The 27,626-nt window shown below is 55.5% G+C and overlaps 11 protein-coding genes across 11 annotated transcripts; 6 read left to right on the forward strand and 5 right to left on the reverse strand.

Annotated features, from left to right (window-relative positions):
- Window positions 1-756: 756 nt before the first annotated feature.
- On the forward strand, window positions 757-1,455 carry CORC01_04248 (thioredoxin; the record flags this gene model as incomplete). Its single annotated transcript, XM_022615896.1, has 3 exons — window positions 757-869; window positions 1,001-1,105; window positions 1,173-1,455. The coding sequence occupies 3 exons, from the start codon at window positions 757-759 to the stop codon at window positions 1,453-1,455; spliced, it is 501 nt and encodes a 166-aa protein (XP_022477641.1).
- A 959-nt stretch (window positions 1,456-2,414) lies between these two features.
- On the forward strand, window positions 2,415-2,629 carry CORC01_04249 (FAD dependent oxidoreductase; the record flags this gene model as incomplete). Its single annotated transcript, XM_022615897.1, has 2 exons — window positions 2,415-2,440; window positions 2,488-2,629. 2 exons carry the CDS (start codon window positions 2,415-2,417, stop codon window positions 2,627-2,629), a joined length of 168 nt encoding a protein of 55 aa, XP_022477642.1.
- Window positions 2,630-2,677: 48 nt separating this feature from the next.
- Window positions 2,678-5,427, forward strand: CORC01_04250 (uncharacterized protein; the record flags this gene model as incomplete). The annotated part of the gene is made up of 5 exons (XM_022615898.1): window positions 2,678-2,774; window positions 2,839-3,703; window positions 3,855-4,168; window positions 4,225-4,469; window positions 4,534-5,427. 5 exons carry the CDS (start codon window positions 2,678-2,680, stop codon window positions 5,425-5,427), a joined length of 2,415 nt encoding a protein of 804 aa, XP_022477643.1.
- A 50-nt stretch (window positions 5,428-5,477) lies between these two features.
- On the reverse strand, window positions 5,478-5,951 carry CORC01_04251 (translation initiation factor 1A/IF-1; the record flags this gene model as incomplete). The annotated part of the gene is made up of 2 exons (XM_022615899.1): window positions 5,478-5,577; window positions 5,647-5,951. The coding sequence occupies 2 exons, from the start codon at window positions 5,949-5,951 to the stop codon at window positions 5,478-5,480; spliced, it is 405 nt and encodes a 134-aa protein (XP_022477644.1).
- A 1,443-nt stretch (window positions 5,952-7,394) lies between these two features.
- CORC01_04252 (major facilitator superfamily transporter) lies at window positions 7,395-9,172 on the forward strand (the record flags this gene model as incomplete). The annotated part of the gene is made up of 2 exons (XM_022615900.1): window positions 7,395-7,843; window positions 8,065-9,172. 2 exons carry the CDS (start codon window positions 7,395-7,397, stop codon window positions 9,170-9,172), a joined length of 1,557 nt encoding a protein of 518 aa, XP_022477645.1.
- A 445-nt stretch (window positions 9,173-9,617) lies between these two features.
- Window positions 9,618-10,530, reverse strand: CORC01_04253 (2,3-diketo-5-methylthio-1-phosphopentane phosphatase; the record flags this gene model as incomplete). Its single annotated transcript, XM_022615901.1, has 2 exons — window positions 9,618-9,754; window positions 9,894-10,530. 2 exons carry the CDS (start codon window positions 10,528-10,530, stop codon window positions 9,618-9,620), a joined length of 774 nt encoding a protein of 257 aa, XP_022477646.1.
- A 1,559-nt stretch (window positions 10,531-12,089) lies between these two features.
- Window positions 12,090-13,544, forward strand: CORC01_04254 (She9/Mdm33 family protein; the record flags this gene model as incomplete). Its single annotated transcript, XM_022615902.1, has 1 exon — window positions 12,090-13,544. One exon carries the CDS (start codon window positions 12,090-12,092, stop codon window positions 13,542-13,544), a length of 1,455 nt encoding a protein of 484 aa, XP_022477647.1.
- Window positions 13,545-13,994: 450 nt separating this feature from the next.
- CORC01_04255 (calcium-independent protein kinase C) lies at window positions 13,995-17,898 on the reverse strand (the record flags this gene model as incomplete). Its single annotated transcript, XM_022615903.1, has 5 exons — window positions 13,995-14,022; window positions 15,314-16,013; window positions 16,070-17,047; window positions 17,112-17,378; window positions 17,436-17,898. 5 exons carry the CDS (start codon window positions 17,896-17,898, stop codon window positions 13,995-13,997), a joined length of 2,436 nt encoding a protein of 811 aa, XP_022477648.1.
- Window positions 17,899-22,362: 4,464 nt separating this feature from the next.
- On the reverse strand, window positions 22,363-24,467 carry CORC01_04256 (acyl-CoA dehydrogenase; the record flags this gene model as incomplete). The annotated part of the gene is made up of 4 exons (XM_022615904.1): window positions 22,363-22,729; window positions 22,784-23,644; window positions 23,709-23,933; window positions 24,106-24,467. Coding segments are annotated over 4 exons (1,815 nt in total), but the record flags the coding sequence as incomplete, so codon positions are not given.
- A 173-nt stretch (window positions 24,468-24,640) lies between these two features.
- On the forward strand, window positions 24,641-25,224 carry CORC01_04257 (ribosomal protein S12; the record flags this gene model as incomplete). The annotated part of the gene is made up of 2 exons (XM_022615905.1): window positions 24,641-24,793; window positions 24,853-25,224. The coding sequence occupies 2 exons, from the start codon at window positions 24,641-24,643 to the stop codon at window positions 25,222-25,224; spliced, it is 525 nt and encodes a 174-aa protein (XP_022477650.1).
- A 422-nt stretch (window positions 25,225-25,646) lies between these two features.
- On the reverse strand, window positions 25,647-27,205 carry CORC01_04258 (glycolipid 2-alpha-mannosyltransferase; the record flags this gene model as incomplete). Its single annotated transcript, XM_022615906.1, has 4 exons — window positions 25,647-25,714; window positions 25,768-26,056; window positions 26,111-26,995; window positions 27,155-27,205. The coding sequence occupies 4 exons, from the start codon at window positions 27,203-27,205 to the stop codon at window positions 25,647-25,649; spliced, it is 1,293 nt and encodes a 430-aa protein (XP_022477651.1).
- Between the last annotated feature and the right edge of the window lie 421 nt (window positions 27,206-27,626).

Here is a 27,626-nt window from a genome sequence, read left to right on the forward strand (position 1 = left end):
TTCTGTTGTATATTTGTTGTCGCTGAACATCATGATGCGGCTTGTCATGCAGGAGTCGGGCGTTGCACGGTTGGATCTGCAACGGGACTCGGCAGCAACAAGGATTATTCAGCCTCAAGAGACAACATCGCTGCCAATGGAATTGTCTAGCAGTATTTGCGACGAATGACCCAGAGGAGTCGTCAAGTAACTTAAACGCCGTCATTCCAATGTGGAAACCCGAGCTAGGGCTGAATCAGCAGGGCAACGGCAAAAATATATCATAAGCAACTTGCCGCCTGTCGGTGTTTAAAGGCAAGGTGCATTATGAAATCATCAGCGACAGCCGAGCTGACTGACAAGCGACGGCCGAGCCGTTGTGGCAGGGGGTCAAAAAACGGATTGCGACCCGGAAGGGTACCCCCAGGAGCACGTCCGAGATACTTGTGTTTATATGACGACTTTGGTTGCTAGACATGTATCGTGGGGCCTGCGAACGAGTGCATCTCGCGTCATCGATCCACTGAACCCCTGACAAATCAAGAAGGAAATTTACCAGCAGCGTCCATGTCACTGCGCATTCCACAATTGGGAAGCACCAAATCCAAGCTGTTCCTTCCCGTTTCTCGCTCAACTTTCGCTGCATTACACTTTCAGACGCCCATTGCTTGCCCAACCACACCTGCTCTCTTAAGCCTCCTCCGCTCCTCCCACCCCGAGGTATTTAGTCTGAATTCCTCCCGTATCACCGCCCGGGTACCCTTCCTTCCTTCCCACATGCCTACCGGACTCTTCCGCCCTTTTCAACGCATTGCGATATCTTCACTTCCTTCAGCATTACGGAGCTTCCACTCTACATCGCCCAACATGGTTGTCCACAACGTCCGCAGGTGAGTTCCACATGTCCTTCACCTCGCTAGGCCTGCCTTCGATCTACCCTACCTTCCTAACCCTCAACGCTCCAAAGAACCTCGGGTCTGCCACGATCATGCGCGAGATGCTGACTTTTGTTGTGTTCTAGCGCTGAAGAGTTTAATACCATCATCAAGGAGAAACCCTTCGTCCTCGTTGATGCCTTCGCCACCTGGTGCGGTCCCTGCAAGACCATGGCACCCGCACTGCTCAAGTAAGTCTCAGCATTTGCAATGGTCAACGATGCTAGAAGGATCACTCGCTGATGACCCTATCCGCAGGCACTCCGAGGATTCTGCAAACAAGGGCATTCACTTTATCAAGATTGATGTCGATGAGCTCCCCGACGTGAGCCAAGAGCTCAACATCCGTTCCATGCCTACTTTCATCATCTTCAACAATGGTAAGAGGGCTCAGGAAGTTGTCGGCGCCAACCTCAAGGGCCTCCGGAACCTCGTGGAGACTGTTGCCCCTGAGGCGTTGGAGGAGGTGACGAAGGCTGAGGAGGCCAAGAAGAAGGCTGAGGAGGCCAAGAAGAAGGCTGAGGAGGCCAAGGAGGGGTAAGGAATCATATGCTTGCGTGAAGAGGATGGGGCGGAAAGAGGGACAGCTACCCCGTGTAGATCGTGTCCATAATTCAAGATACCAAATAAAAATAAAAAATCCGATCAGTGTACTTGCAGGAGGTATGGACCGAGAATGACGTTGTTGCATCTTCCTGCCGTATACAACAAGGTGTGGAACACTTGACGACGTTGTGATCATGATCATTGCTCAGTATTACACATGCGACGCAAAACGCAAAGCGAACACCAGTGCCTGATACTAGCAGTATACGGGACGCCCGTGATGTCAAAGTACCATCCACATGATACCTCACGCGGAAGCAATTGGTCGTGTCTCCTTTGCCACGCCACTGAAGTACATTTTAGATCCTTGTGATATTAACATCAAGCAAAGCCGCGGTCGAAATTTGAGCGCCTGTCGCGTCACTCCATTAAAAGCGCGACGAACTGTCTGCACACAAAAGAAGATTTATATTTGTGACCAGCCTCGGCAGATGCGCAATGGTATTCATTGGCTGGTCGCGGTCCGTTTCCGCTTTATCGCAGGGAAGTGACTCAAAAATACAGGATGATTTATGGCCGTTAGGCCCCGCGCCGGTTTTCGGCTCGGCGTGGCGGGGACACTTGCCCGCGGGGAGGGAAGCGCCCTGAATTGACAACATGGTGTCAACTGGGAGATAAACATGGCGCGATATTGTGTACGCGAAGACCGTAATTGGCAAAAAGGCGTTGATTGACATCCTGTTAAGCTCACAACTTTCTCAGTTGGTTTTGTCTAGGATTCTCAAGGTCGAGAAGGTCTGAACCGTCCAATTACCTTCAGGATAAGAGTTTAGAGAAGCTTGCAACCTACTCTGGGTACATAGTTATATATACCCCTCCACCTCACCGACTTTGCCCGGGGGACAACCACAGCAGTCAGAGTTGACAGCATCAATTGCAACAAGAGGATTCACCATGACGAACAATATTGTAGTGCTCGGGTAAGCAGACCGCAGCCTCTCATTGTCCACTCACTCACAAAACTCAGCGCTGGCGTCTCGGGCCTGACCGCCGCCCTACTGCTATCCAAGAGCAAAAACAACTCCATAACCGTGATATCCAAGCACATGCCCGGCGACTATGACATTGAATACACCTCGCCATGGGCTGGCGCCAACATGCTGCCGTAAGATCATGCACCTCGACCTCAGAAACATGGACTAAGCTAGATTCCCAGCATGGCCCCAGAGTTCGACAGCAGGTGGGAGCGCAGGACGTGGCCTGAGCTGAACCGTCTGGCCGCCGATGTCCCCGAGGCCGGCATTCACTTTCAAAGTGTGTAATATCTAGAAGACAGCTTCGTGCGTGAACACCAAACGCTGATCCTCTTTTCCCCCAGAGAGCCGCGTCTTTAGACGCAAGAAGGACATTGAGGCTGGCGGCAACCCCTACGACGCACTCTACGCCGTCGACCCGTGGTACCGCAACGTCCTCCCGGACTACCGGGAACTCTCAAAAGACGAGCTGCCCCCCAACGCCTACTCCGGATCCGAATTTACCTCGGTCTGTATCAACACGGCGCTCTACCTGCCCTACCTCGTAGGCCAGTGCCGCAAGAACGGCATCGTCTTCAAGCGCGGCGACGTCGCGCACGTCAAGGAGCTGACGTCCCTGCACCACTCCGGCAAGCCCGCCGACGTCATCGTCAACAGCTCCGGGCTGCTGGCGTGCAAGCTGGGCGGCGTGGAGGATAAGAGTGTCGTGCCCGCCCGCGGACAGGTCGTGGTTGTGCGAAACGAGGTCGAGCCGATGGCGACCATCTCCGGCACGGACGACGGGCCGACGGAGGTGTGTTACATGATGACACGGGCTGCCGGCGGCGGCACGATCCTGGGCGGGACGTACGACAAGGGGAACTGGGACGCCAACCCAGATCCGAACATTGCCATTCGCATCATGAAGCGATGCGTCGAGCTGTGCCCGAGCTTGACGAACGGTAAAGGGATCGAGGCGCTTAGCATCATCCGCCACGGTGTTGGCTTGAGGCCATATCGCGAGGGCGGGCTCAGGCTCGAGATTGACAAGACAACTTTGGAAGATGGAACGCCGATTGTGCACCACTACGGCCACGCTGGATGGGGATACCAAGGATCTTATGGCACAGCTGAGGGTGTTGTTGAGTTGGTGAATCAGATTCGGGCGGACAAGGGGGAGAATTTGGCTGCTGAGCCCAACCTTTTCTCCTGGGACCGGCCGAGCAAGTTGTAGGCTTTTTCTTGTTTGCTGAGGTTGAAATTGAGTTTTGAAGAGTAATAATCAAGCTGTATAAAGCGAAGAAAGGATTGTGAAGTGCAACATTACCAACGAGTTGGAATCAATGAACCAAAGCAGTCTGACACGCCTCTTGTACTACAGCTACAGTGTGGTCCACCCTGAGACGACAAAGAACACACCGTGTAATTTGGACCCTGCAGCCACAGCTGCACCTCCACCTACACTTCGAGACAGCTTTCAGAAGCTCCCCCTGCGCATCATCAAGCTTTCTCAGTCTACGCACTACAGCCTGCGAAGCCTCACCATGGCCGATGCAGCGCCCCCCATCTACGTGCAAGTGCCTCGATTTGTGCTAGACGTTGCCAATGGCCGGCATGCACTCTCCAAGGCCGTACCACCCCTCCTCCTTGCGCTAGATGCCGTCCTCTGTGGGCTCATCATCTGGAAAATCCCCTGTGAGTAGCGACCGTACCTAGAAAGCAAATGGCCGAGTACTGACGTGGCATTGTAGATACGGAAATCGACTGGGTAGCCTACATGGAACAGGTCTCCCAATACGTCTCAGGCGAGCGCGACTACACCAAAATCAAAGGCGGCACTGGGCCTCTCGTCTACCCTGCCGCCCACGTGTTCACATACACAGGACTATACTACCTAACTGACGAGGGCAAGAATATCTTTCTGGCCCAGCAACTGTTTGCTATCCTATATCTGGCGACTCTCGCCGTTGTGATGGCATGCTACTGGCAAGCAAAGGTACGTCTCCTGCCCCTGCTCGCAGCGAGGTAGACATGAGAAAGCTGACGATCCTCCACAACAGGTCCCGCCCTACATCTTCCCGCTCCTGATCCTCTCCAAGCGTCTCCACAGCGTCTTTATTCTGCGCTGCTTTAACGACTGCTTCGCGACCCTCTTCCTCTGGCTCGCCATATTCTTCTTCCAGAAGCGACTATGGACACCGGGCGCGGTACTTTACAGCTGGGGGTTGGGAATCAAGATGTCACTGCTGCTCGTCCTGCCTGCCGTAGGCGTCGTTCTCTTCCTCGGACGCGGATTTGGAGGAAGCCTGCGTGCGGCATGGCTGATGGCACAGGTACAGATTGTCATCGGGATCCCCTTCGTCTCGAACAACGCCAACGGATACCTCGGCCGCGCGTTCGAGCTGTCGCGGCAGTTCTTCTTCAAGTGGACGGTCAACTGGCGTTTCGTGGGCGAGGAAACCTTCCTCAGCAAGCCCTTTTCGATTGCGCTACTGGGGCTGCACGCGGCCGCCCTACTCGTCTTTGTCTTCACGCGGTGGCTCAATCCCACGCAGAGACCCCTGTCTTCCTTGCTCCCAGCGATGCTCCAAGGCAAATCCCCCTTCTCGGCGCTAGAGGAGGCCCAGGTGGCCAGCCGGGTCACGCCGCGCTACGTTCTGACAACGATCCTCTCGGCCAACGTCATGGGCCTTCTCTTTGCCAGGTCTCTCCATTACCAGTTCTACGCCTATCTAGCCTGGTCAACACCGTACCTCCTCTGGCGCAGCGGTCTCCCCTTCTACGTGGTGTACATCCTCTGGGCCGCGCAGGAATGGGCATGGAACGTATATCCTAGCACGGACCTGAGTTCGGAGTTCGTCGTCGGCGTGATGGCAGTGACGGTGGCTGCTACGTGGTTCGGCACGGCAGACGAGGGCGCGCCGGCAGTAAAGCCAGAGTCCAAGAAGCGGTGATGTGGCGGTGGGAGTAGGGAATTTGTTCAGTCATAAAAGTCGCCTTCGCATCAGTAGTCGTCCTCGGAATCGGATGGCGGCATCTTGCCGACGTTGGACTCGTCTTCGTCGCTGTCTTCGTACGTGTTGGTCTTGGCAAACTCCTTGGGCCTGCGATACCTGGTCAGCAAGGCGAGAATAAGGCGCGTGGGGTGCAGATGCGTGCGGAGGAAAGCTCACCAGTAGGCTTGCTTGCGCCAGGCCTTTTCGTCGCGAACGACGTTGATGATCTCGCCCATGACCCTGCCGTCATTCTCTTCATATCTCTCAGCCAAGACGAAGCCGCCGCGCTTGATCCAGATTGTGTTGCGGAAGCGCTGCGCGAGTTCGAGGATAAAGTCCTTCTTGTTGGGCAGCTCGCAGGAGTACAGGTTGTTGCCCTCGGCCTTGACGACGCGCACGATGGCCTGGTTCTTCTCCAGGGCGGCGGGAGGAGTCAGCGTGTCTTCGGCCGCCTGGAGGGCGGAGCGCTTTGGTTTACCCATGGTTGGCTGGCAAGATGTCGAGACTGGGCAAGGAGGCGATGGCCAAAACTTTTTTTTTTTGGGTGCTGAGTGACAATGGTGGGGTAACTTCCCCGTCTATGGATTTTTTTGGAGGATGGAGGCGGTGGGTGCTGTCTAAGGTAAAAGAGTGGGGCACGTACACCGAGCACCTTGGTGGCTCTGGCCCCTCCTCGCAAGACCTAATCAACTACCTAAGGTAGCAAGCTGCAATTGAGGAAGATTAGGTCCCTGTGGCTGCTCGAAAATCAATCGAATCATTCCATTGGCCAACCTGGTAACAGACCCTCTGAAAGCCCCCCATGTTTTCCTCTCGTAAGGTATCAATCACTCTGGGCGTTGCAGAGGCCTCAATTTGCAGGGCAAAACACCGGCATTTCCAACCGGGGCACCCCGCAGACGACCCGAGCTTCTGCCGGCGGAGCTTCTCCGCGCCCCCGGAGCTGCCTTCGCAGGAAAACCGACCGCTTGGCCACGCTAGCGTCTCCTCTCCTCGGGTCCGCCATCAAAAGAGTTGGAATCTGGAAATCATTTTCCCTCCCCAACTTTTCTCGAAGTACCGGTCCTCACCTCGCTCCGGGCGGACTGACGCTGATCAATCATTGCTCGTGACACAACAGCTGTCTAGCCTGCCCATCGTGCCATCGTCCGCATGCAATGCTTCCAAGTAGATAGAGAGAATTGTCCATCGCCAAGGGCGTGTCTTGCATACCCTACCTTTCGCTGCAGCCGTTTGCTCGCTTTCACACCGTCTCGATCCCAGCTCAAACCGCAATCGGCCGGTCCCCACCATGTCTGCTTTCTACCGGAGCACGTATCACATCGCCATGCCGTTCACTACCTCAGCACCACCCATGGAGGCTAGACCAACTCCAGCTCGCCGGCTTAGCACAAGGCCGCAAACCCACGAGACCGGATCCCATCATCTTCTCACGAGCCTAAAAGGTTTTGCTCCTCTGTCATAGCTAGGTGGGGAACATGCAGGACTATCTGAACCCTGCATATGCCTCATGCTCATAGGCTCTAGATATTAGTTCCGACCCGCAAGGCGAGGGGGTCGGGAGGCTTGCGCAACTCACTCACACGCCATTACGCTTTTGGAAAGTTGAACAGTCGTCAGGGATCCACGGGGTCTGCGATTATCGTGAGATTTTATTACTGTATCTTTTGCTGCCTCCTCGGTAGTCCTTTGGCCTTTTGCCAGACTACTCACCGCATTTGTAACAGCCTTTTCTACCCACCGAGGAACCTTGGTGGCTCACGCATCTTTTCAGTACTACTGACTAGGTATTAAGGTGTACTTGAACCTTTACACTTCTTTCGCCTCGTTTCCCTTTGCTCTCTTTCATCTTCCTCAACCAAGATCTTGGCCAGTGTCTTCACATGAGAACCCTGAACTCGATCCTGCCAAGCCCCTAATCCATAATGGAGGCAACAATGTTCAAGACCCTCGTCGAGGTCGAATCCCGCGACCTGGACAACCACCCTCCCCTCCTCCCCGCCGCCCCCGCCAAGGCCGTCCCGCGAACCTACCCGGGCGCGCCGCACCACCGCGACGGGACCTCCATCGAGCTCTCCCGCATCGACACCACCACCGCCAATAACCACAACAAAGCCGGCGGCGGCGCAGTGAGCAGGTCCGGTACACCGCGGAGCAGCGCCGGCCCTTCCCGGGCGCAGTCGCCGACCCGCACCCCGGGGTCCGGAAGCGATGTCGAAATGAGCCGGCCCTCGACCCCGACGGCCTTTGATGTCCTGCAGAGCATCTCGGATCCGCACATGAACCGCTATCGCATGGCGGCGTCGTGTCTCATGAACTTTGGCAACGGACTCAATGACAGCGCGCCGGGTGCTCTGATCCCCTACATGGAGAAGTAAGCCTCCCCCCCCCCCCCCCCCCCCCTCCCCCCCTCCCACCAAACTACCCCTCCCACCACACCCCCCCCCCCCCCCCCACCCCCCCCCCCACCCAGCCCCCGCCCCCCCCCCCGCCCCGCCGCGCCGGTCGCCACGCGTGCGAGGGACGGACACCGCCCGCCCACCCAGACGCTTGTCGAGCTTCAAAGATGATCCTCCGACTAACACCACACGCCAGACACTACGATATTGGCTACGCAATCGTATCCCTCATCTTCATAGGCAACGCCTTGGGCTTCATCTTTGGCGCCGTCTTCCTCGAGTCCCTCCGCATCAAGCTCGGCCGCGCCCGCCTCCTCGGCCTCGCCCAGTCCATCATCACTATCGCCTACGCGCCCATCCTCGCCCAGGCCCCTTTCCCCGTCGTCGTCGTCTCCTTCTTCCTCCTCGGCTTCGGCATGTCCATCACCCTCGCCGTCAACAACGTCTTTTGCGGCTCCCTCCGCAACGCCACCACCGCCCTGGGCTTCATGCACGGCGCCTACGGCGCAGGCGGCACCGTCGGCCCTCTCATCGCCACCGCGCTCGTGACGGCGGCCCGGGCCCGCTGGAGCACGTACTACTTTATCCCCCTCGGTCTCGCCATCTTCAACGGCGTCTTCTCGACCTACACCTTTTGGCACTACGAGCGCGACCTCCCCGCCGGCGGGCCCCAGCCTACACCCGCCGCAGAGGCCGCGGCAGCCAAGTCGAGTTCCCAGCTCCTCAGCATGTTCTCCGCCCTCAAGATCCGCATCGTCCTCCTCGGCGCGCTCTTCATCTTCGCCTACCAGGGCGCAGAGGTCTCCATCTCGGGCTGGGTCATCTCCTTCCTCATCGCCACGCGCAACGGGGACCCGGAAGCCGTGGGCTACGTCACGGCCGGGTTCTGGGCGGGCATCACCATCGGCCGCCTATGCCTCTCGCACCCGGCCCACCGCGTCGGCGAGAAGCTCTTTGTCTTCTTCGCCACCGCCGGCGCGGCCGTATTTCAGCTGCTCGTGTGGTGGGTGCCCAACGTCGTCGGCCCCGCCGTGTCTGTTGCCATTGTCGGCCTGTTGCTGGGGCCGATTTACCCTTGCGCGGCGGCGGTCTTCATGAGGGGGATGACGAGACAGGAGAGGGTAAATGGGATGGGCGTCATTAGCGCGTTTGGGAGCTCTGGTGGTGCTGTTGCTCCCTTTACGACGGGTATTGTTGCGCAGGCTGCTGGTCCTTGGGTGCTGCACCCGATTGCCATTGTGCTGTTTGCCTTGATGATGGCTTCTTGGTATGGTGTGCCCCACGACAGAAAGAGAAGCGTGTAAGCTGGTGCGGTGTCAAGGTCGCAGCATATGGGGTAAAAGCAAATCACCATCTTGAGAATGTCGAGCCATGTACTATCCCACTATATGGCTAGTTTGGCAATAATGACTCTCAGATTTCCACGAATTCGGAATTTGGCGTTAATTTTTCCCTCAATGAGTATGATGATGAAGATAACTTGATTGGGGATCTTGTATAGCACATTCGCACAGCGTAATCATCACAGGAGTAGTCCGTTAGCAGAAAAATAATCAAAAGGCAACAGTGTGGCATTGCTCGTTGTATATACTCGTAGACCCAGTCTAAGTCTATATCTAATATCAAAAACGAAAATTCCGATTCTCACGTCCTCGCTTTATTGGTATCTATACCGCCTCTTTTCTCCTCCTATCCAGGTATCTGTATTGGAGTTTCTGTGTGTCCTTCATTCCGCGTTTCATTCGTCGTCTAGTGGATGCGTCCCCGCGCGGCGTCCTTGACGCTGAGCTTGCCCTCGACAATCTGCTTGACCGTAGACAGGATATCGGAGAAATCGTTGAAGGTGACAAAGGAAATGCCCTCCTTTTCGCAGTACGCGACAAGATCTAGCAATCAAGTCAGCGGTGTTTCCAACGTCAATTTCAGCCCATCGAGAGCCGATACCGCACAAGACATGAGCAATGGTGGGGGCGGGGTAAAACAAATTGAGACAGAGAGAAGAAAGGGGAAAAAAAAAGATCTCACCTTTGTCGCGCTTGGCAAACAACAAATCCGTCTCGCGCGCAGCAGACAAATCAGAGACGCCGTCGCCCGCGTAGAACATGACGGGCCTCTCGGGCAGCGACGAGTACTTGCGCAGCTCAATCGACTTGTCGTGGCCGTGGATACTGTCGTCGTGGTAGACGATCCGCCACCCGCCCTCCTCGTTGATGCTCGCTTTCCCCTCGCGCGGCGCAACCTGGTTGCTCACAATCTGGATATGCCCGTCAACCTCGTCCTCGCCGAGCCACTGCACCAACAGGGCGCGGATGATGGGCCGCATGCCGCCGCTGATAATGACGACGGGGACGTTATTGGCGCGGCACCAGGTATAGAACTCCTTGAACACCGGGTCGAGCTTGACGTTGCTCTTCAGGTACTCGATGCACTGGTCAAAGGGGAGTTTGACCGAGTCCATCATCTCCTGGAAGCTGTCGCGGAAGTGCTTCTTGCCCTCGAGGACGAGCAGGTTGCCGGCGCGGCGGTTCTCGTAGCCGTAGCCGACATTGTCCGTCAGGAAGTCGTTGGAGTCCTCGAGGGTGATTGTGCCATCAAAGTCGGTGAAGAATATGAATTTGGGGTTCGTGGCGAGCGCCGGGGTTTCGCTGACTTGGGAGCCCATTGTGTCGGTGCTGGAGGCGTGTATGTTGGACAGAAAGTGACTCAAAAAGAGGACGAGAGAGAGAGAGAGGACAAGTGAATGTTTCTCGGTAGGGTCGCGGGCGGGAAGTGGATGGACACCTTTCGTTCTTTCTCGGAGTTTTATGGATGTGGAATTACAGATGGAGGGGGAGGGGTAAGTTCAAAAAGCGCGGAAGATTGTCACCAGGTTTAGTACAGATTCTTGTATGCGCGAGTTCATGCAGGTTAAAAAATCCATCAATGCTCTACGGGGAACAGTAAGGCGCATCCCCAGCCGGAGGCTTCAGATCGAGATACTCCGCGCCTTACATGAATTGTATGTACTTCTTCTCCTTATAGAGACCACTGTTGTGGCACGTCCTTGAATTAAAAAGGACGAATCCAGCGCGCAAACCAGCAAAAGTAACTGCTCTCAAGCAAACTTGGTCCAAGCCAGAGAGGGAAAATCCCACTACTAGTCCCGCTCCAGTGACGACATCCGCCCCTCCTATCCGACCGCCGCTTTGACGGTCCCCTGCAGCGAGTCAGCGCGCGGACAATGGACCCTGAGGACGCAGATGTCTTCCAATTTTTAGCAGGCACGGCAGGTTAACCCTACTACAGGGCGTCCCCATGGCTGCGGAACGAGGGGCTGGTCTCCGAGTCGAGGACCATTGTAAGCTGCGTTTGACAACACGTGCCTGTGGTGCAATATTGTCAAGCTGGCAAGGTACCTCCAAGAATGGCCATGAAGTCCAGTCAACGAGATTATAGAAAGACCACCCAGAAGGTCAAACTTTTTTTTCCGGTCAAGTCAAGCCAAGTCTCTGCTTCATTCTAAATTATGCATCTTCTGTAATTTTTCTCGGTTGCCAGAGCATCACGATGTCTTTGCCGAAACTGTTTGAGGAGTGTGAGTTACAACGGACATTCAACTACGCTCATGTTTATTTTTGTAGTCTGCGAGAGGGAACAGTTTGAATCTAGATTGGCCAAAAGGAAAAGGCAAAAAAAAAAAAAAGAACTCAAGATACTATGGCACCGTTGCCATATCACCACCTCTCGCTAGGACAACGACTCAGCTGTGGCTGGCATCCCGGCCGCCAGTCTTCCTCGCCCTTCTCCCGCCCCACTCTCGGGCCCATCGCTATGCCCCCGGCACCGGCCCGATCTCAGTCCCAGCCACGGCAGGCGGTGAAGCAGCACCACAACCCCAATTCACCTTGCCGGCAGAAAACCAGCAGACACGCCCGGGTAAGGTACCTCAACACGATGCCGAATCTGGCCCCGAAAACCCACTCGCCCGCCCTAGAAACCATACCTTAGCTACCAGGTCTGGTCTACCTCTCCTCGTCCAAACTTTTGATCCTTTCCAAAAAGCCCTCCGTCCGCCGACCCGGCTTCCCCGTGCGTTTAACCACCTCGGCCCATCCCACTACGTTGCCAATTGGGCCTTCCTCCCCCTTTCTCTGCAACTAGGGAACCCAAGGAAAGGAAAGCTCGGTTTGTCCGAATACCATTGTCGTATTCCGACAAATCCAAACGGGGACAAAACGAAGGATGCACCCAATCGCCAGGCCGGCGTCGCGCCTAGCCCACGCCCGGCTGCGAACGGCAAACCTCTCAAGATGGCAGCCCCTCGCAGCTCTGCCTCTGCGCCATAGCCTCCCATCACCTTCCCGAAGGCTCTACTCGGGTCTGCCTCCGATCTTCACCCCGCCGCCGCCGCCGCCGACGCCGAGCTCCTCCGCCTCGGAAGAAGAGTCCAAACCAGCTTCCCCGACATCGACGACGAGCAGCGGCGACTCGGCCACCCGGAGCTCGGATGCGGCCTCCTCAAGCTCCACCACGGCTCCCGACTCGACCTCCTCGTCGTCGTCCTCCTCCTCCTCCTCCGAATCCAGATCTTCCACCACCCCCGAAGATCCCCTCCCCGACACAGCAACAAAAACATACACCGCACTCCCGCCCGCCCTCTCCGAGAAGCTCTCCCACCTGATGGACACCCTCCAAACCCGCCTCCTAACCGCCTCAACAACCCTAAACACCCTGACAGGCTACGCCCCGATCGAAACCATCAAATCCCAAAACACCCTCCTCGAAACCCGCCTCGCCCAAGCCCAAGACCTCGTCCGCACCGCCCGCCTAACCTACAAAACCACAAACGCCAAACGCGCCACCACCCAGCGCGAAGTCACCACCCTCCTCGCCCGCAAGGAAATGTGGTCCCCCACCGACCTGGAACGCTTCACCCAGCTCTACCGCCAAGACCACTCCCTCGAACAAGAAGTCTCCGCCGCCGCCGAGGCCCTCACGGACGCCGAGCACGCAGAGCAAGCCCTCGGCCAGCAGCTCAACGCCGGCATCCTGAAGCGCTACCACGAGGAGCAGATCTGGTCAGACCGCATCCGTCGCGCCTCGACCTGGGGCACCTGGGGCCTGATGGGCGTCAACGTCCTCCTCTTTATCGTGCTGCAGTTCGTCGCGGAGCCGTGGAAGCGGAGGCGGCTCGTGCGGGGCGTCGTCGAGGAGGAGAAGGCCGTGCTAGAAGGCGTGACGGCCGAGCTGGCGGGTTTGAAGGCGGCGTTGGCGCAGAGGGACGAGGCCCTGGAGGACGCCGCTGCTGATTCCGTGGCTGTTTCGACGACTGCGGCGGTAGCGACACCTGCCGCAGTGGTAGAGGAGACGCCGTTGGCTGCGGCGGAACCCACAGCAACAACCGAGGAGGCGGAGGAGCTTCTGGCCGCCAAGGTCGAGGAGCCGGCCGTCCAGCACGAAATGGAGCGCGAGGTCGCCAGTGCACTCGAGGTCTTGGACAAGGAAGTCCCCGAGGCCAAGCCGTGGCGTGAGCTCCTCTCCAACCCGGAATTCTTGAAGGCGAGAATCGCAGACCTGTATAGTGACCGTCGTATCGATCTTCGCATGCGCGATGCGTCTATCCTGGCCCTTGAGGGTGCTGCCGCTGGCGCCACGTTTGCGGCGGCTCTAGCACTGCTGCTTGTGAGAAGGACATGAAAATCACACACACCACCGGACGTGACTGTAAATACATCTGTACAATATGATACCTTATAGAGAGAGCATGAGGACATCCTCTTCAATATTGGCACAATCCAGAGCGATCATCAGGACACTGCAAGCAATGTTGTCATCCGCTGAATGTTCCGTCTATTAAAGAAGCTGCGGCAGGGTGCGCAAAACCTCGCTGATATATCTCTAGTCACGGTCCGCTGACTCGGCCCCTTTTCCAACGTTCACTAGCGAACGGTCGAGGCCATCCTAGTTTTCCACTTCATATATCGTGTTCGCCCATCACTTCGTTTTTTTCCGCCTGCGGTTTATCGTCACAACCCGACGACGCGCAGCGTCTTCACGCGACAGCAACAAGCGCCGCTCGTGCCCGACGCGCCTATGCGGCGCATGTGGAACTGTCACTTATCCACGCTGTACCTGCTCGGCCTTCTCTCATCCCTCCTCGTCGACGATGTCATTGCTAAGATCCAGCAACAATCAGTGCACAGTTTCAGTCTGGTCTCCATCATTCCTCTATTCAAAGTCGGCAGTGTAAGAGAAGCCACGGAACTCTTCTTGCATGGCTTGCGACAAGACTACAATCTGGTTAGCTACTAAACTCTTCGTAACTATAATGAGCATCCACATACCTGATTGAACAGGAGTCAAGACGGGCGTTACGCTTGTGAACTCGGAGTCGAAGTTGCTGGTATCGGTCGCGCTCTTGATCTGTGGCATGAACGGCGGCGCAACGCGCTTGTGGTATATGTCGTCCCAGTTGATGTTCCTAAAGAACGGCTGGTTCATGATTTCCTGCGCGTCTGTGGGACCACTGCCGAGTCGCTGATCGGGCTCCCTGGTCAGGAGCTTCTGCAAGATCGACACAGAGTCTCTAGGCATATGGATGGGGTATAGAGGCTCGTCGGCAAGAATGGCATCGTAAATCTCATCCTCGTCCTCACCTCGGAAGGGTGACTGCTGGAGAAGCATTTGGTAAATCAGGACACCAAATGCCCACCAATCAACGGCGCGACCGTACTTCTTATCGAGCAAAATCTGGACCAGTCATCAGCAAAAATCTTACAGGGGAAAATTACCAACATACTTCAGGTGCCATAAATTCTGGGGTACCGCAAAAGGTGCTAGTAGTCGAGCCGAACCACATGTCTTCCTTGCAAAGACCGTAATCGGCAATCTTGATGTGTCCGTCTAGGGTGAGCAGAATGTTGTCGAGCTTCAGATCACGGTAGATGACTCCGTTCTCGTGGAAGTACTTGAGCGCTAAGCAAACCTCGGCGGCATAGAATCTGAAATTTTGTTAGTCAACTTCTTGAACAAGTGGACAAGGGCCTTCTTACTGAGCTCGCTTGGTGCCAAACTGGCCTCGCTGAATGTGCAGCATAAGATCACCACCGCTGACGTACTCCATTACGAAGTAGACGCGGGTCTCGGTTTGGAAACAGGCGTGGAGATTAGTCAAGAACGGGTGTCTCTCCCGGTTGGCGATGAGGAATACTCTCTTCTCAGAGCGAATGCTCTCCACTTCATCGTTCTCGATGATAAATTCCTTCTTCAACACCTTGATAGCATAGAGCCTCTTGGACCGCTTCGTTTCCGCAAGCATGACCTTTCCGAAGTTACCCTTACCAAGCACAGCCAGGAAGTTGAAGTGGTCGAGGCCAATACGTTGGCCAGTACCTGGATCGGTGGCGGAAGGTAACGGCTTACGTCCAGCGCCAGAGCTAGGAACACCACCAGAAGATGCAATGGACGAGATTTGAGGAGGCTCCTGCAGCTTGGGCGAGGAGACGGGCGACTGCTGGTACATTTGCTGCTGAGGAGGTTGCTGGTACTGTTGAGGGGGAGGCTGCTGTTGCTGCGGCGGCTGCTGCTGAACTGGTCGCTGCTGCTGCTGCTGCTGCTGTTGCGCCGGAGGATGTTGGCCATACCCGGCTTGCTGGTTGACTTGGGCGTAGTCTGCCGGATTGTACTTGGGCCCACCGCTGTTGTAAGAGTCTGGCTGCTCTGCCTGAGATGGGTATCCAGGGCGTCCACCATAACTTGAGTAGTCCTGAGATTGTGGCTTTTGCTGGGAAGCCATTGATCCACTCATGGCCGCCGTTGCTGCCGCCGCCGCTGCCGTGCTTGAAGAACTTCGATCAGGGTGCATAGGTCGCTGGCCAGGCGGAGACTGGTGCTGCTGCTGGTACATCAGCTTGGCAGCCTCGGTCGCTTCCGGCGACCCTCCAGCATAGGGCGGCTGGCCTCCACTGTGAGGAGAGCCGATGGTGCTGGTTGGGCTCGTCGGCTTCTGCCTCAGCGTACGATCGCTCAGGGAAGTTGAAGTCTTGTTCTTGGAAATCATCCTGGTTGACTTGATGCCTTCCAAAATCTGATTCGCTACAGCCATGGACATGCCACAGAAGTCAGGAACAAGATGCACGCATGCCGCGTGCGCTGTGAGACCACATTCTACTTAAGAGTCAGCCTTGTTATGCGCAGCTTGTCATTTCGTCTTCAAAACTTACCCGCACATTTCCTGCAGTTCTTCTTGCCAAATGGTAGGATATAACCGCAATGGCAGCACCAGTTGGCTGTCATGTTCGAGAAGGCCTGGAACCTGTGGGGGATGCGGTGGTTGATCTTCTCCTCGTCCGGATCCGTCTCAGCATTGCTCTTGCTAATGCACTTGGTGACAACGCTTGAGTAGCATTTGGTGTGGCAAGTGTACTTGCAGTCCTCACACTGCATGCCAGCCGAGTATTTGAGGAAGTCTCCGCAGAGAGCGCAACGCATGATGTTGTAGAATTGGTGTTGCACAAATTTGTGTCCGTACATCTCGTGCACCTCCTCCTTGCGTTGACGAACAGCACCCACACGGCCGAGACCTTGCAAGTTGACGGGGCGACGGGCGTTGTTCTCCTTGAGGAATCCCAAGGACAATTGGATCTGACCGGAAGGCTCAAGGTTGAACCAGCCGTCGATGGGCTGCTGAGCGATCGGAGGGTTTGCCATAGCAGGTGGTCCTTGTTGACCCTGCTGTGCAACACCGGGAGGGGGAGGGCCACCGAGCGACTGCTGCTGCTGCTGTTGAGGGTTCATTGGGAATTGCGCTGGCGGAGCGCCCATTCTGTCGGCTGATACCCACCCAGAGCTGTTAATCTCTGCTTCGATCCTCTTTCTTCTCATTTCCTCGGCAATATCGGAGATTCTGACCCAGAGCATAGCAATCGGGATGGCATGCTCGCCAGGTTTGTCGTACACGGTAAGCTCGATCTCGTTTGCCTTGTCGACTTCGAGGGTGTGGTATTCGGCTTCCCACTTGTCGGTCCTGGTTACTCTCGTGCGGGCGACAACGTTGTCTTCGACTTTGACGGCGATAAAAGTCTCGGGCCCTCGGCTAAAGCGACTCATAGATGCGTGATCAACGTCCTTAATTTGTCCGACGCGGATGGTGAGCTGACCAGAGAGAGGCTTGCGGAGATTAGGCATGTTGATAGAGTCATCTAAGAAGCATAAGTCAGTAGCAATACGACGAGATTTACGCTGACATGAGAACTCCAAACTTACCATCCTGGGCATCGGATGTGTCCATGTCGATATGCAACTCCTCGTAGCGCTTCATGGCCTGCTTCAACAATAGGATCTTCTGCTTGCTCTCAACCCTTCTAGCGGCAGCATCAGCCTTGCTCTTGCGATCTCCTTCCATACCATATAGCTGAACCATCTTCTCGATTCCCTTGAGATACTGTTCCTCCACATTAAGCTTGAACTGAATTTGCGACAGCATAAGCTGAATACGAGGGCCGAGATATGGGGTGTCATATTTGATAAGATCTACAGCAAGAAATCAGCAACTCAGTTCATTTGAAGGGTTTCCGGGGTAATGCGCACCAAGCTTGGTGAAGTTGGGACGCGGCTTAGGGATGGAGGAAGAAGGGCCGGGGTTAGCATAAGGATGGCGGGGAGGCATCAGATCGGCGTGGCCGCCAATCTGGCTGTACTGGACATTGCCGCCAGATGTTGCGCTCCCGGCACCATATCCGCCACGCTCTGCCCAGGCGTTCGCGTCCTTGGGAGGAGGGGCGGGCGCATCCTCGACGTCGCCGCTTAGAGGCCTGCCGTCGCCGGAAGGAGAGCCGATGGACATGTTGTCCATACCCCGACGCAGCTGCGCCTCACGAAGCTTCTCTTCGAAAAACTGCAAGTTTCGGCGGCCATCGCGCATCTGGGAGTCGAGTCGTGATCGCACGGCCTCGTTGTTTGTCTGGGCTCTCATGGCATTGGCGGCGTTGAGGAGGGCCTTTTCGCGCTCAATCTTTTTGAGGATATTTTGGATGGCATCATCGTCGTTCATTGTGACGGTGGGGTTGCGCGACTCCACGCGCGAGAACTATATGTTGTGGTGATGTTGATTTTTGTTGTAGGGGAAAAGGATGAGCTTTGAAGCTACTTCAAGTAGGGAGGAGGAGACAGGGAATGCGTGGGTACGCAGGTTCTCTCGCCGCTATGTTGTGGTCACCTCAATGTCGCGCAGGTGGGCGAGGTAGTGGGTGTGAGGTATAGGATAGGATACGACGCGAGAAGAGAGTGGATGAGTAGAGTAGGTAGACGATAGGCAGATCAGTGATGGGTACGAAGCATGCGTACGGATGGATACCGGAGGTTCGGCGCCGGAGGGGTTCGGGGTAGGTTGGCACAGCGGGAGGATCGAGCTGTCGGGACTGTCACGACAGAAGATCGGTGGGTGCAGCCAGCCCTCGAGTCGTGAGGTGGTGTTGTTTTTTCGTGGGTTGGGCTGTTGGTGAAGGATGTCGTCAGTGGGTTTTGGAGCAGGACACAAGACGGGGGGGGCTTTTCGGGAGGGGTCGCTCTCTATCTCTCTCTCTTTCTCTCTCTCTTGCGGCCGCCAGTGCGCAGGCGGCAGAGTGGAGGTGGTGAGGAAGTACGAGGAGACGGGGTACCGCGGAGGAGGTATTTTCTAGGTGTAGATTATACAGTAGAGATACTTGAATGCAAAAGTATCTCCCACGTTCACCTACAGTCCTAAATCCCCGAGCTGCCTGGGCGGCTGCTATGCACGGGAAATAAGTACGTACCTCTTTCGGAGGGGGGGGGAGGAGGAGGAGGGGGACGACCTGAGAGTCTGAGATGGAGGGGTGTTACGAAAGCACCCGGCACGGACGAGGCAACTCTGTAACTCGATGTGAAGATGGCAGGCGAGCTGAACAGGGCGATTCAGACGGTTGATTTCAATTATTCTCGTTTGAGTTTGGAGATGTTTTAGTGAATTAACAGCCTCGAGGGCAATAGTAGATCACCAGGAGATATCCGCAATTTTATTCCGACCGCCCTCGGGGGCTCCATCGGCGTCTCATCATCCCCATTTCCTCTGATGCCCAACAACGCTCGTTGCGGATGCGCTTGCCAGGTTCGACCCTCTCCCATGCGGGTATTCATGCCCAGTATGGCCCGGCACGGATACCTTGCCCAGTAGTACGAACATAGGCTACCTGCAATTGCGTACAACGATAATCAGCTATTCCAGGACGGCCTTTATTTAATACTGTACCCCAGGCGGATGAAGAGGCCGCGCTGCCTGGTCGGCGACTCCCGTCACTTGCAAGGCAGATAGGGCAGCAAAAGTAGGCAGTCCCATCTCAACAAGACATTCCCTGCCCGCCCTGTACGTCTCGTCATTGTCAGCAAAATGGTTGACGGCCCGTGAAACAAACCAATTGCTTGTGGCGACACCCTGCAAATTCTCAGAGGGGAAGGGGGAAAAAACATACACGCCAGGAATCGAGAAAAGTCCTGGACCGGGCGTGGGGCTCTAAGGCTTTCCTAGGACTTTTCTTTACTGTTTCACCGTGGTGAAGATTCATCTCTGTTCTGCGCCAATCATGTTCCATTTCCAGGTTCACTCACCGGAGGAGCCCCGGAGGACTTTCTCTTGTCACTTTGTTGCTCTCCATCTCTCCGCCCAAGCTAAAGATACAATGTACTTCGTACATAGACGAGGCGAGAGCCGCCTGTGACTGGATGCGAGAGCTTACGATGATTCCACTCTGTCCACGCTCGAAGTACACAGAGTGGTCCTCTCATCCATCACACCTCACCTCACCTCGCTCTTACACTCTCTCCAGACTCGGTCACCCGCCTCTTTCCTGCTAGTGAGTAGGAGGTATTCGTATCATCCCTAGCAGACACTACTTCTATTGGTACTGTATGACATGGTGCAAAGTAAGATATATAGGTACCGACTCCAACTTCGGGAGTTTATCGGCCCAGTTTATTCAATACGGCCCATCCTCGCAGTCGCCGGCTTGCAGCAGCTGCATCATCGCCCGATCCCCATCACAGCTACCGCACACAAATCACACACACTCCCGTCACCTCTCAATGATCTGATGATGCAGCCCTAGGTTTCCCGTCTCCCCTCTAACCCTGCTCTAGTTAGTGTCCTTCCCAATCGTGATACACTACACCCCTTCCCAAATTCCCGCTGACTGCCCCAACGGCCACCCTTTCGTCAACTTATTCTTAAAGCCGGTCAGGGTAATCCCTTGAGCAAGCAACACCGGGCACATGTCAACATTCAAAAACTCACCATCAACCACTTGTATAATCCGAGTCTGCCACACAATACACAGCCATCCCACCCCCATTCTGCCACCCCTGACCTCCCGAACGTCCGAGTCTGATTGATCCCACAATCCTGGAGGCCGCCGCGCCAAGGCCAGCGCCACGGGGCTCTGAATCACCGTCACCCTCGTGATTGGGGCTTGTATCGCCGGCCGACTTAGCCTCCCGGCTGACACCTCTGCCGACAGGTCTCACCAAAAGCCCCCGCCACCCCAGCAGCTGCCGGCCGGCCTTTCCGGCCCACACCGCGCCACACCGACGGCACCAGCTCTTCCCTCACTAACACCGCAAGACTCCCCCAGACTCCACAGGCAATTCTCACCCATCTCCCCCCCCCCCCGAACTCCGTCTACCCACACCCTCCGAGCCGATAAACATTCAAACGCGCGCATCCTAGTGAATACGAACTGCAGCGCTTGACCTGCCTTTTAGGAATTTAGGAATTTAGGAAATGGGTAAAATGTGGAGGCAAGCCCATCGTCAACCCCGAAATCCGGTCACCGCCCATTGGCCTCCGCTCAAGGCCTTCCCTCAAGGCCTCCCATCAACTCCCGCCCCGTCTTTCTTGTCCCAACTGCGCGATCGTGATCAACGAAAATGCCTTGCCACGACTCTTCATGTCAGCTGTAACGTGTATCTGAAACAAACCTAGCAAACAATAGCCCGCAGAGCCCATTGCGCATTTCCAACCAAACACACACACACACACACACACATATATACGCACATTGACGAAAGAGACCAAGCATATTGGAGCAAGTTCGACCCTTCTCAAATGCTTGCTCGAGAGGTTAATGCTACGAATGTATACATGTACTTACTCTGATTTATCCGACGAGGAACACGTAATTCCAACCCGCCAACTCGAGGCCTTGACGTCGCGGAACCGTTTCGACCCACCCTCGCTCTGCGGCCGCCGTCCAAAGTGGTTCCTTCCAGGCCCCGGTCCGCATCATGCCAGAAACCTCCCGATGGGATGTAGTGTATTTACCTATCTCTATCCCAACCGATGAGTTCTCATGGGAAGAAGAAACCCAACGTGCTTCCATCGTCCCTATTTTTGATGATCGAGATGTGATGAAGTCGATCACAAATCGCTCGGACTGCCATCGCATAGTCTTGGGATTTCGCAACGCCTTTCACTGTCCCTCCCGGGACCAGATTCCGTTGGTCCGTGTGTTCCAGTTGACATTTGTCTACTGGTCTGATGTTGGTCGAATCAAAAAAGAACCTTACTGTAACGGGGCGTGTGAAGCATGCGCGTGTTTGTCGAGCTCCTGCAGGCAACGCGGCACCTGCACATTGGACGCCTGAAATGGGATGAATGGAATATGTCGACGTCAATTACTTCGCGAGGCTGGTGATTTCGTTCATGTCCATCTCGACTATACCAGTGTCATGTCTGGGGCTCTCTATAGGGAAGGTTTGAGGTTGGTAAACCCTTGAGCAAAGTAAGAATTACTATTGAAGAAGTGGTCACAAGATATCCTAGAGAGCACTTTTACATGACGAGGTGACTTACATCATGATACCACGGCCACGTCATGGGTAGAAATGTGCCAATGAACTTGCTAGATGCTGCAGAATTTTGTAGCCAGACTGAGGCGCGACCAGCCTCCTTGTTTTGAGGAAGGGCCATCAAGAGTCCTCGTCGCAACCATTGATTATCGCCTTGTTCCCCTGAACTTCTAAATCCCGGCTTTTTTCTCAGTTGGAAAGCTTCCACACGAGGAACATTCCGTTTACAAGAGCATATACTTAAACATGAAAAAGAGGATTACGAGGACCAGTATTTAGATCGAGTGAGCTACTTCCTGACTCGTCAAGCAATAACAGCGAATTCCGTCAAAAGCAAGCTGCTCAATGTTGACATTATGAGATATGAGGGTGAGGTCACCATTCAACAAAGGATATAGATACGCCATGGGATGCCAAATATTCAAAGAACTTAGGCAAGACAGCTCCCTAGGGGGTTTTAACCCAATTCTTCACATGCTGATTCGACCAGCATCTATCAAACCATCATCTACGAGGCAAGACACCCCAACACCGAATCGTGTCGCTTTTACTACAATCTCCATCTACTAACCTACACGACTCCCGGAAAAACTTTGCAACTTTCTACTTCCTCCAACATAGCAAAGAACTAGAATGAGACAGCACAACCATCACAACGTTATGCGGTATACTCCTTCTGCAGCAACTTGGCAATGGTGTTGAGCTGAATGTTGCTCGTGCCCTCGTAGATGGCGCCAATCTTGCTGTCGCGCCAAAACTTTTCGGCAGGGCCATCACGGACGAAGCCCATACCGCCCATCCACTCGATGGCGAGGCCGCTCACGCGGCCGGCGACCTGGCTGGCGTACAGCTTGGCCATGGCGGCGTCCATGACGAAATTCTCGCCCGCCTCCTTCTTGCGCGCCGCGTTGTAAACCAGCGCGCGGGCCGCGGCGATCTCGGTGTACGACTGCGCGATCTGGTGCTGCATGCCCTGGAACTCGCCGACGAGCTGGCCAAATTGCTTCCGATCGTTCCAGACGTATCTTTGAGGTGTTAGTACAATGTAGAATGCAGAGTAAGAAGAAATGGGGTCTTACCTGACGGCGTTCTCCCAGGAACCGAGGGCGAGACCGGTCATCTGAGCCGCAATACCGATACGTCCCTCGTTCAGCAGACCGATGGCGTACTTGTAACCCGCGCCCTCCTCGCCGAGGAGGTTCTCCTTGGGGATCTCAACATCGTCAAAGTTGATAACGCACGTGCTGCTGGCCTTGATACCCAGCTTCTTTTCCTTCTTGGCAATGGAGAACCCCTTGGCGTCCTTCTCGACGATGAACGCCGTGATGCCCTTGTACCCCTTGGACGGGTCGAGGTTCGCAAATACGATGAAGAAGTCAGCCTCCTTGGAATTGGTGATCCACATCTTGGAACCGCTGATCCTGTACCCGCTCTCCGTCTTGGTCGCCTTGGTCGCCAGCGCGAACGCGTCGGAGCCACTGACGGGCTCGCTGAGGCAAAAGCTGCCGACGGTGCTGGTGGCGAGCTTGGGCAGGAAGCGCTTCTTGAGCTGGCTGCTGCCCCACTTGATGATGGCCGTGTTGACGAGGGTGTTGTGCACGTCGACGAGGACGCTGACGCTGGGGTCGACGCGCGCGAGCTCCTCAATGCCAATGATGGCGCTGGTAAAGTTCATGCCCGCGCCGCCGTACTCCTCGGGGATCTCGACGCCCATAAGCCCCTGCTCAAAGAGCTGCTCCACGATGGCCGGGTCCATGTTCTCCGCCTCGTCCATCTCGCGCACCTTTGGCGCGATCACGTCGTTGGCGAACTTGCTCACCGCCTCCTGCATTGCGGCCTCGACCTCGGAGAGGTGGGTGATGGGCGTGGGAGGGATATCGGCGATGTCGAAGTGGTCGGCATTGCGACGGCGCTGGGTGGTGGAAATGGGTCTTGCGGTCCTATAAAGAAATGTTTAGGGTCATTGTTTGGGTTTGCGAGAAACCGAACGAGTTGACGACTTACTGCTGGATTGGTGATAACGCTCTGCCCGGTGTGCAAGTCCTCACCCTCGCGAGGGCAGCAACACCGCGGCTTCCCCTCAAGGCAGGGCGAACGGCCCTGGCAAGCGACGACATGGTATAAGATGTAGTAGAAATATAGCCTCGAGATCGCTCAGACAACTCGGAAGAGCAAGAGACAAAAAGATGAGAAGAAATGGGAAGAGCTTGGATCGTGGGAAGCCCTCGGCTACTTATGGAGTTCGTTCGTCTCCTCGGTCGTGCGGTGCTAGCTAACAGAGAAGCAAACGCCCGGACGAAAACGGTCAATTGGCGTTGAACGGTTTCCCGAAATGAAGTGTGATATAAGAAGGTGAGATTATCGCAGACGGAGAGCAGGTGCAGGAGAGGTGTAGGCACACGAAATAGTCAAAGATGCGGTGCGCCCTAGGCCGTGAACCTCAAAGCCATTCGAAGCCACGGTACCTGGCGGCTGGCGAACAGACACAGCGCCCGCTTCAGCCGAGGATATCCATCCCGCAGCGGGGGGGCAACCTGTCCCAGAGTCCCCAGTTTTGCTCCAAGTCTGGGGGAATGCCGACGGCGTAGCACCAGACAGGCCAGGGGTTTCGACACTAAAGTCGCTTACGTCAGGACCAGAATTCTTGCAGCGGGCATGTGATGCACTCCAAAGCCGCCCAGTGCGAGGAAAGCCGATGCCGTTCTTGGTCTGAGTGTAGGTACATAGGTCGGAGTGGGTCCGGGGGACGGAAGGCTCGTTTGGCCTAAGGCCCCGATAATCGTCCTTTGCGATAAGGTAGGGAATGGATTTGCCTTAGCTAAGCAAAAAATCCAGCTCCGGAAGCCTGACTGCACGTAAGCGATTTCGCGACGGTAGCTCTTAGATCGTGACGACAGCAATTGGACGCCGACCCCTTTCGACATCAGTTGCCCGACATGGCCAGCACACTCCTGAGATCCCTCTTCGCCCCGGCGATGAGGCCAGCGGTATTCCCTCGCGCCGCCTCCATCCTCACACCAACTGCCCCCCTGATCCGGTCCTTCTCCTCGACGCCAGTACAGAATGCTACCATCATGCAGGTCTTGAGAGTTCGTCTCCCTCCCTCTGGATATGCAACATGATCAAAGTTCTAACTGATTGTTGATAGGGCTGCCACAAGAAGGGCAAGCGCGCCCGTCACGCCGTCTCCCCTGCCCTGTCCGAGATCAACGCTCCCGCTCTCAAGGGCGTCTGCCTCAAGGTCGGCATCACTCGCCCGAAAAAGCCCAATTCCGGCCAGCGCAAGACCGCTCGTGTGCGTCTGTCCAACGGCCGCCACGTTACCGCCTACGTCCCCGGTGAGGGTCACAACATTCAGCAGCACAGTGTCGTTCTCGTTCGCGGAGGTCGCAGTCAGGATTGTCCCGGTGTGCGGTATCATCTCGTCCGTGGCGCCCTCGATCTTGGAGGCGTGGCCAACCGTGCTACTTCCCGGTCCAAGTATGGTACCATGAAGCCCAAGAAGGCCACTGTTGGTTAAGTCGGATATTGCGACGACGAGGATGAAAGGGGATGAGACAACGGCCATTGGAAAGGGGTCAAGGGGTCAAGGGCGCGAGGCCAATGTTGCCTTGCTGGTGTATGATTATTAGACACCATAGCGACGGACCAAGACGTGTACTTTTATAATGTACAAAACACCAAAAGAGATTTCACAATGTTCAAAGAAGACCATAAAGTTAAAAGTAGACGAACACCAGACGGAACCTCCATTTGCCAATATCTACACAGCAAAAACGTGTCCAAGTCTTACAGAACCTTTTACGCCACTCCGCAGTTGGTACCCATGTGCCTGATCGATGCCTCTCATCCATGCAGGTCAACTCAATTGGTGGCCTTACCCAGGGCCAATTCTGAAATTTGTTGTTACATGCCACTCTTTTATCATGCACCTGATTGATCCTAATCCTGCTGGTTCTCGTAACCCTCGGGCTTGTCCAAACCGTTGATCTCGAAGTAGCGGCTCGTGCCTGGTCCATGGTCAGTGACGCTTGGTATAAGATTGTCCACAAGCCCAACTTACAAGAGTAGCCCTTCCAGTCAAAGTTGTCCTTGGGGTTGCAGTGGCAGCGCCTATCGAGACGAACCTTCTCGCCAGTGGGGCAGTGAGTGAAGGGGACGTGGTAATATGCAATATCGTTGAAGAAGTGGATTTGGTCCTTCGGCAGCATGAGACTAGCAGCGATGGAATGCACTGGGGCGTCACCCCAACGCTCGTAGAAGAAACCACCATCCTGGTCGAGGGACTCGAAGTAGTCGACGTAAGCCTTGGAGCGGAGCCAGTTGAGGTCACCAACTTCGAAGTTGGACCACTACTAAAGGTCAGCAGAAGCTATTGGACGGTGTCTTGTCTTCGGTCAACTTACGAAATGGCAGTGGTTGTAGGTATCGCCACCGTCGTCACTCAGGAAGCCCATAGAGTTGCCCTCGGCAATGTGCTCGGGGTGGTTCTTGATGAACTTCTTGGTGCTGTCCCAAAGAGTAGGGATGGTCTCAACGTACTCGTACAAGCTCAGGACGAAGCTGTACTTCTTATTATTCTCCTTCATGAAGCGGAACGGATCGTAGTGAATGTCGCAGAAGAGCTCAATGGAGGGCTCGACACGCCAGTAGTAGTCATAGTTCATCATGGCAGGCTGGCGGAAGAAGAAACCAGACTCGAAGCGGCACATGTGGCGGTAGCTCACAGAGTCGCCATAAATGATTTTGCGCTGGGCCATGTCCTCGCGAACCTTGCGGGCCTTCTCCTGATCAATGTGCTCGGGAAAAGACCAGTGCTCCTTTGGAATTTCGCCGTAATGAGTCTTGCCGGAAACAAGGGACGTGGTGACCTTCTTGAAAGTGGCGTCAAAGGGTTTATCGTTCAGGAAGACCCAGTCGTAGTTGTAGCGGCGATTGAATCGGTCCTCAACCTGACGGATGGAGCGGGCAATGTCCCAGATGTCGGAGTTGCGGGCGAGGGTGACGAAGGTGGCATTCATGCGCGGGCCGGATGCAATGCCAGAGAGCTCATCCCAACCAGGCTCGTTCGGAGATATGGCCATGGGCCAGTCCTTGGGGTTGTAAGCCTCGCCGACCTTGGGGCGGTTTGCTTCGGATTGAGCGGGCTGCTTGGGTTTCTCGGCCTCCTTGTTCTCGCCTTGCTGCTGCTGCTGACCGCCGGCTGGGGCGCCGGGCTTGCTGAAAGAGGCATCCTGAAGCCTTACGCCCTCGTAGCTAGAGTGGGAAATGAAGTAGAAGACGGCTAGGCCCTGCGCAAGAACGTCGATGTAAGCATGAGATCATGGAGCTCCATTAACGGATGGATCATGGGAACATCGTCGAGATGCGGAATTGATCATGCCGTCTAGGGATTCAAGCTGACGACTCTGGTCGCGCAAACCCGGACTGGTAGCTGGGGATCAACTTACGAAGAAGGCGAAAAGAATGTATCGCACGTAACGTGCTGAGCCTGTCGCCATCTTGACCGTTGTAATCAGGCCCTCGATGGAAGCCCTGGTCAGTTGCAAATGGTTGAAGTCAAATGGAAAAATAAGAGAATCCCGTTATTCCCCCCGAGGTGAACAAGGGCGACTAGGAAAGAAAGAAGGGGGAAAAAGAGAGGTGCACGGAAGGGATACGTATTCGTACGAGTCGAGAGAGACGGATGGCTTCAGGAAAATGTTCAGAGGGAGCTGCGGCAACAGGAGTGCGCTAGCATCCGCTGGCTTTGGGGACCCGACGGAAGGAACTCTCACAGGGGTTGGGGGTACGAATGCAGCATACGTAGTACGCAGTGCGTCCACCTCCGAGAAAAGGGAGCGCTAGCAGGAAGTATCCGCACCGTGAGGTGGAATAAAGGGGGTGGGGCGACGACTAGCCTGAACCCGGGAGGTTCGCAAC

The sequence above is a fragment of the Colletotrichum orchidophilum genome (assembly GCF_001831195.1).
Source record: "Colletotrichum orchidophilum strain IMI 309357 chromosome Unknown Scaffold_27.1, whole genome shotgun sequence".
Lineage (NCBI taxonomy): Eukaryota > Fungi > Ascomycota > Sordariomycetes > Glomerellales > Glomerellaceae > Colletotrichum > Colletotrichum orchidophilum.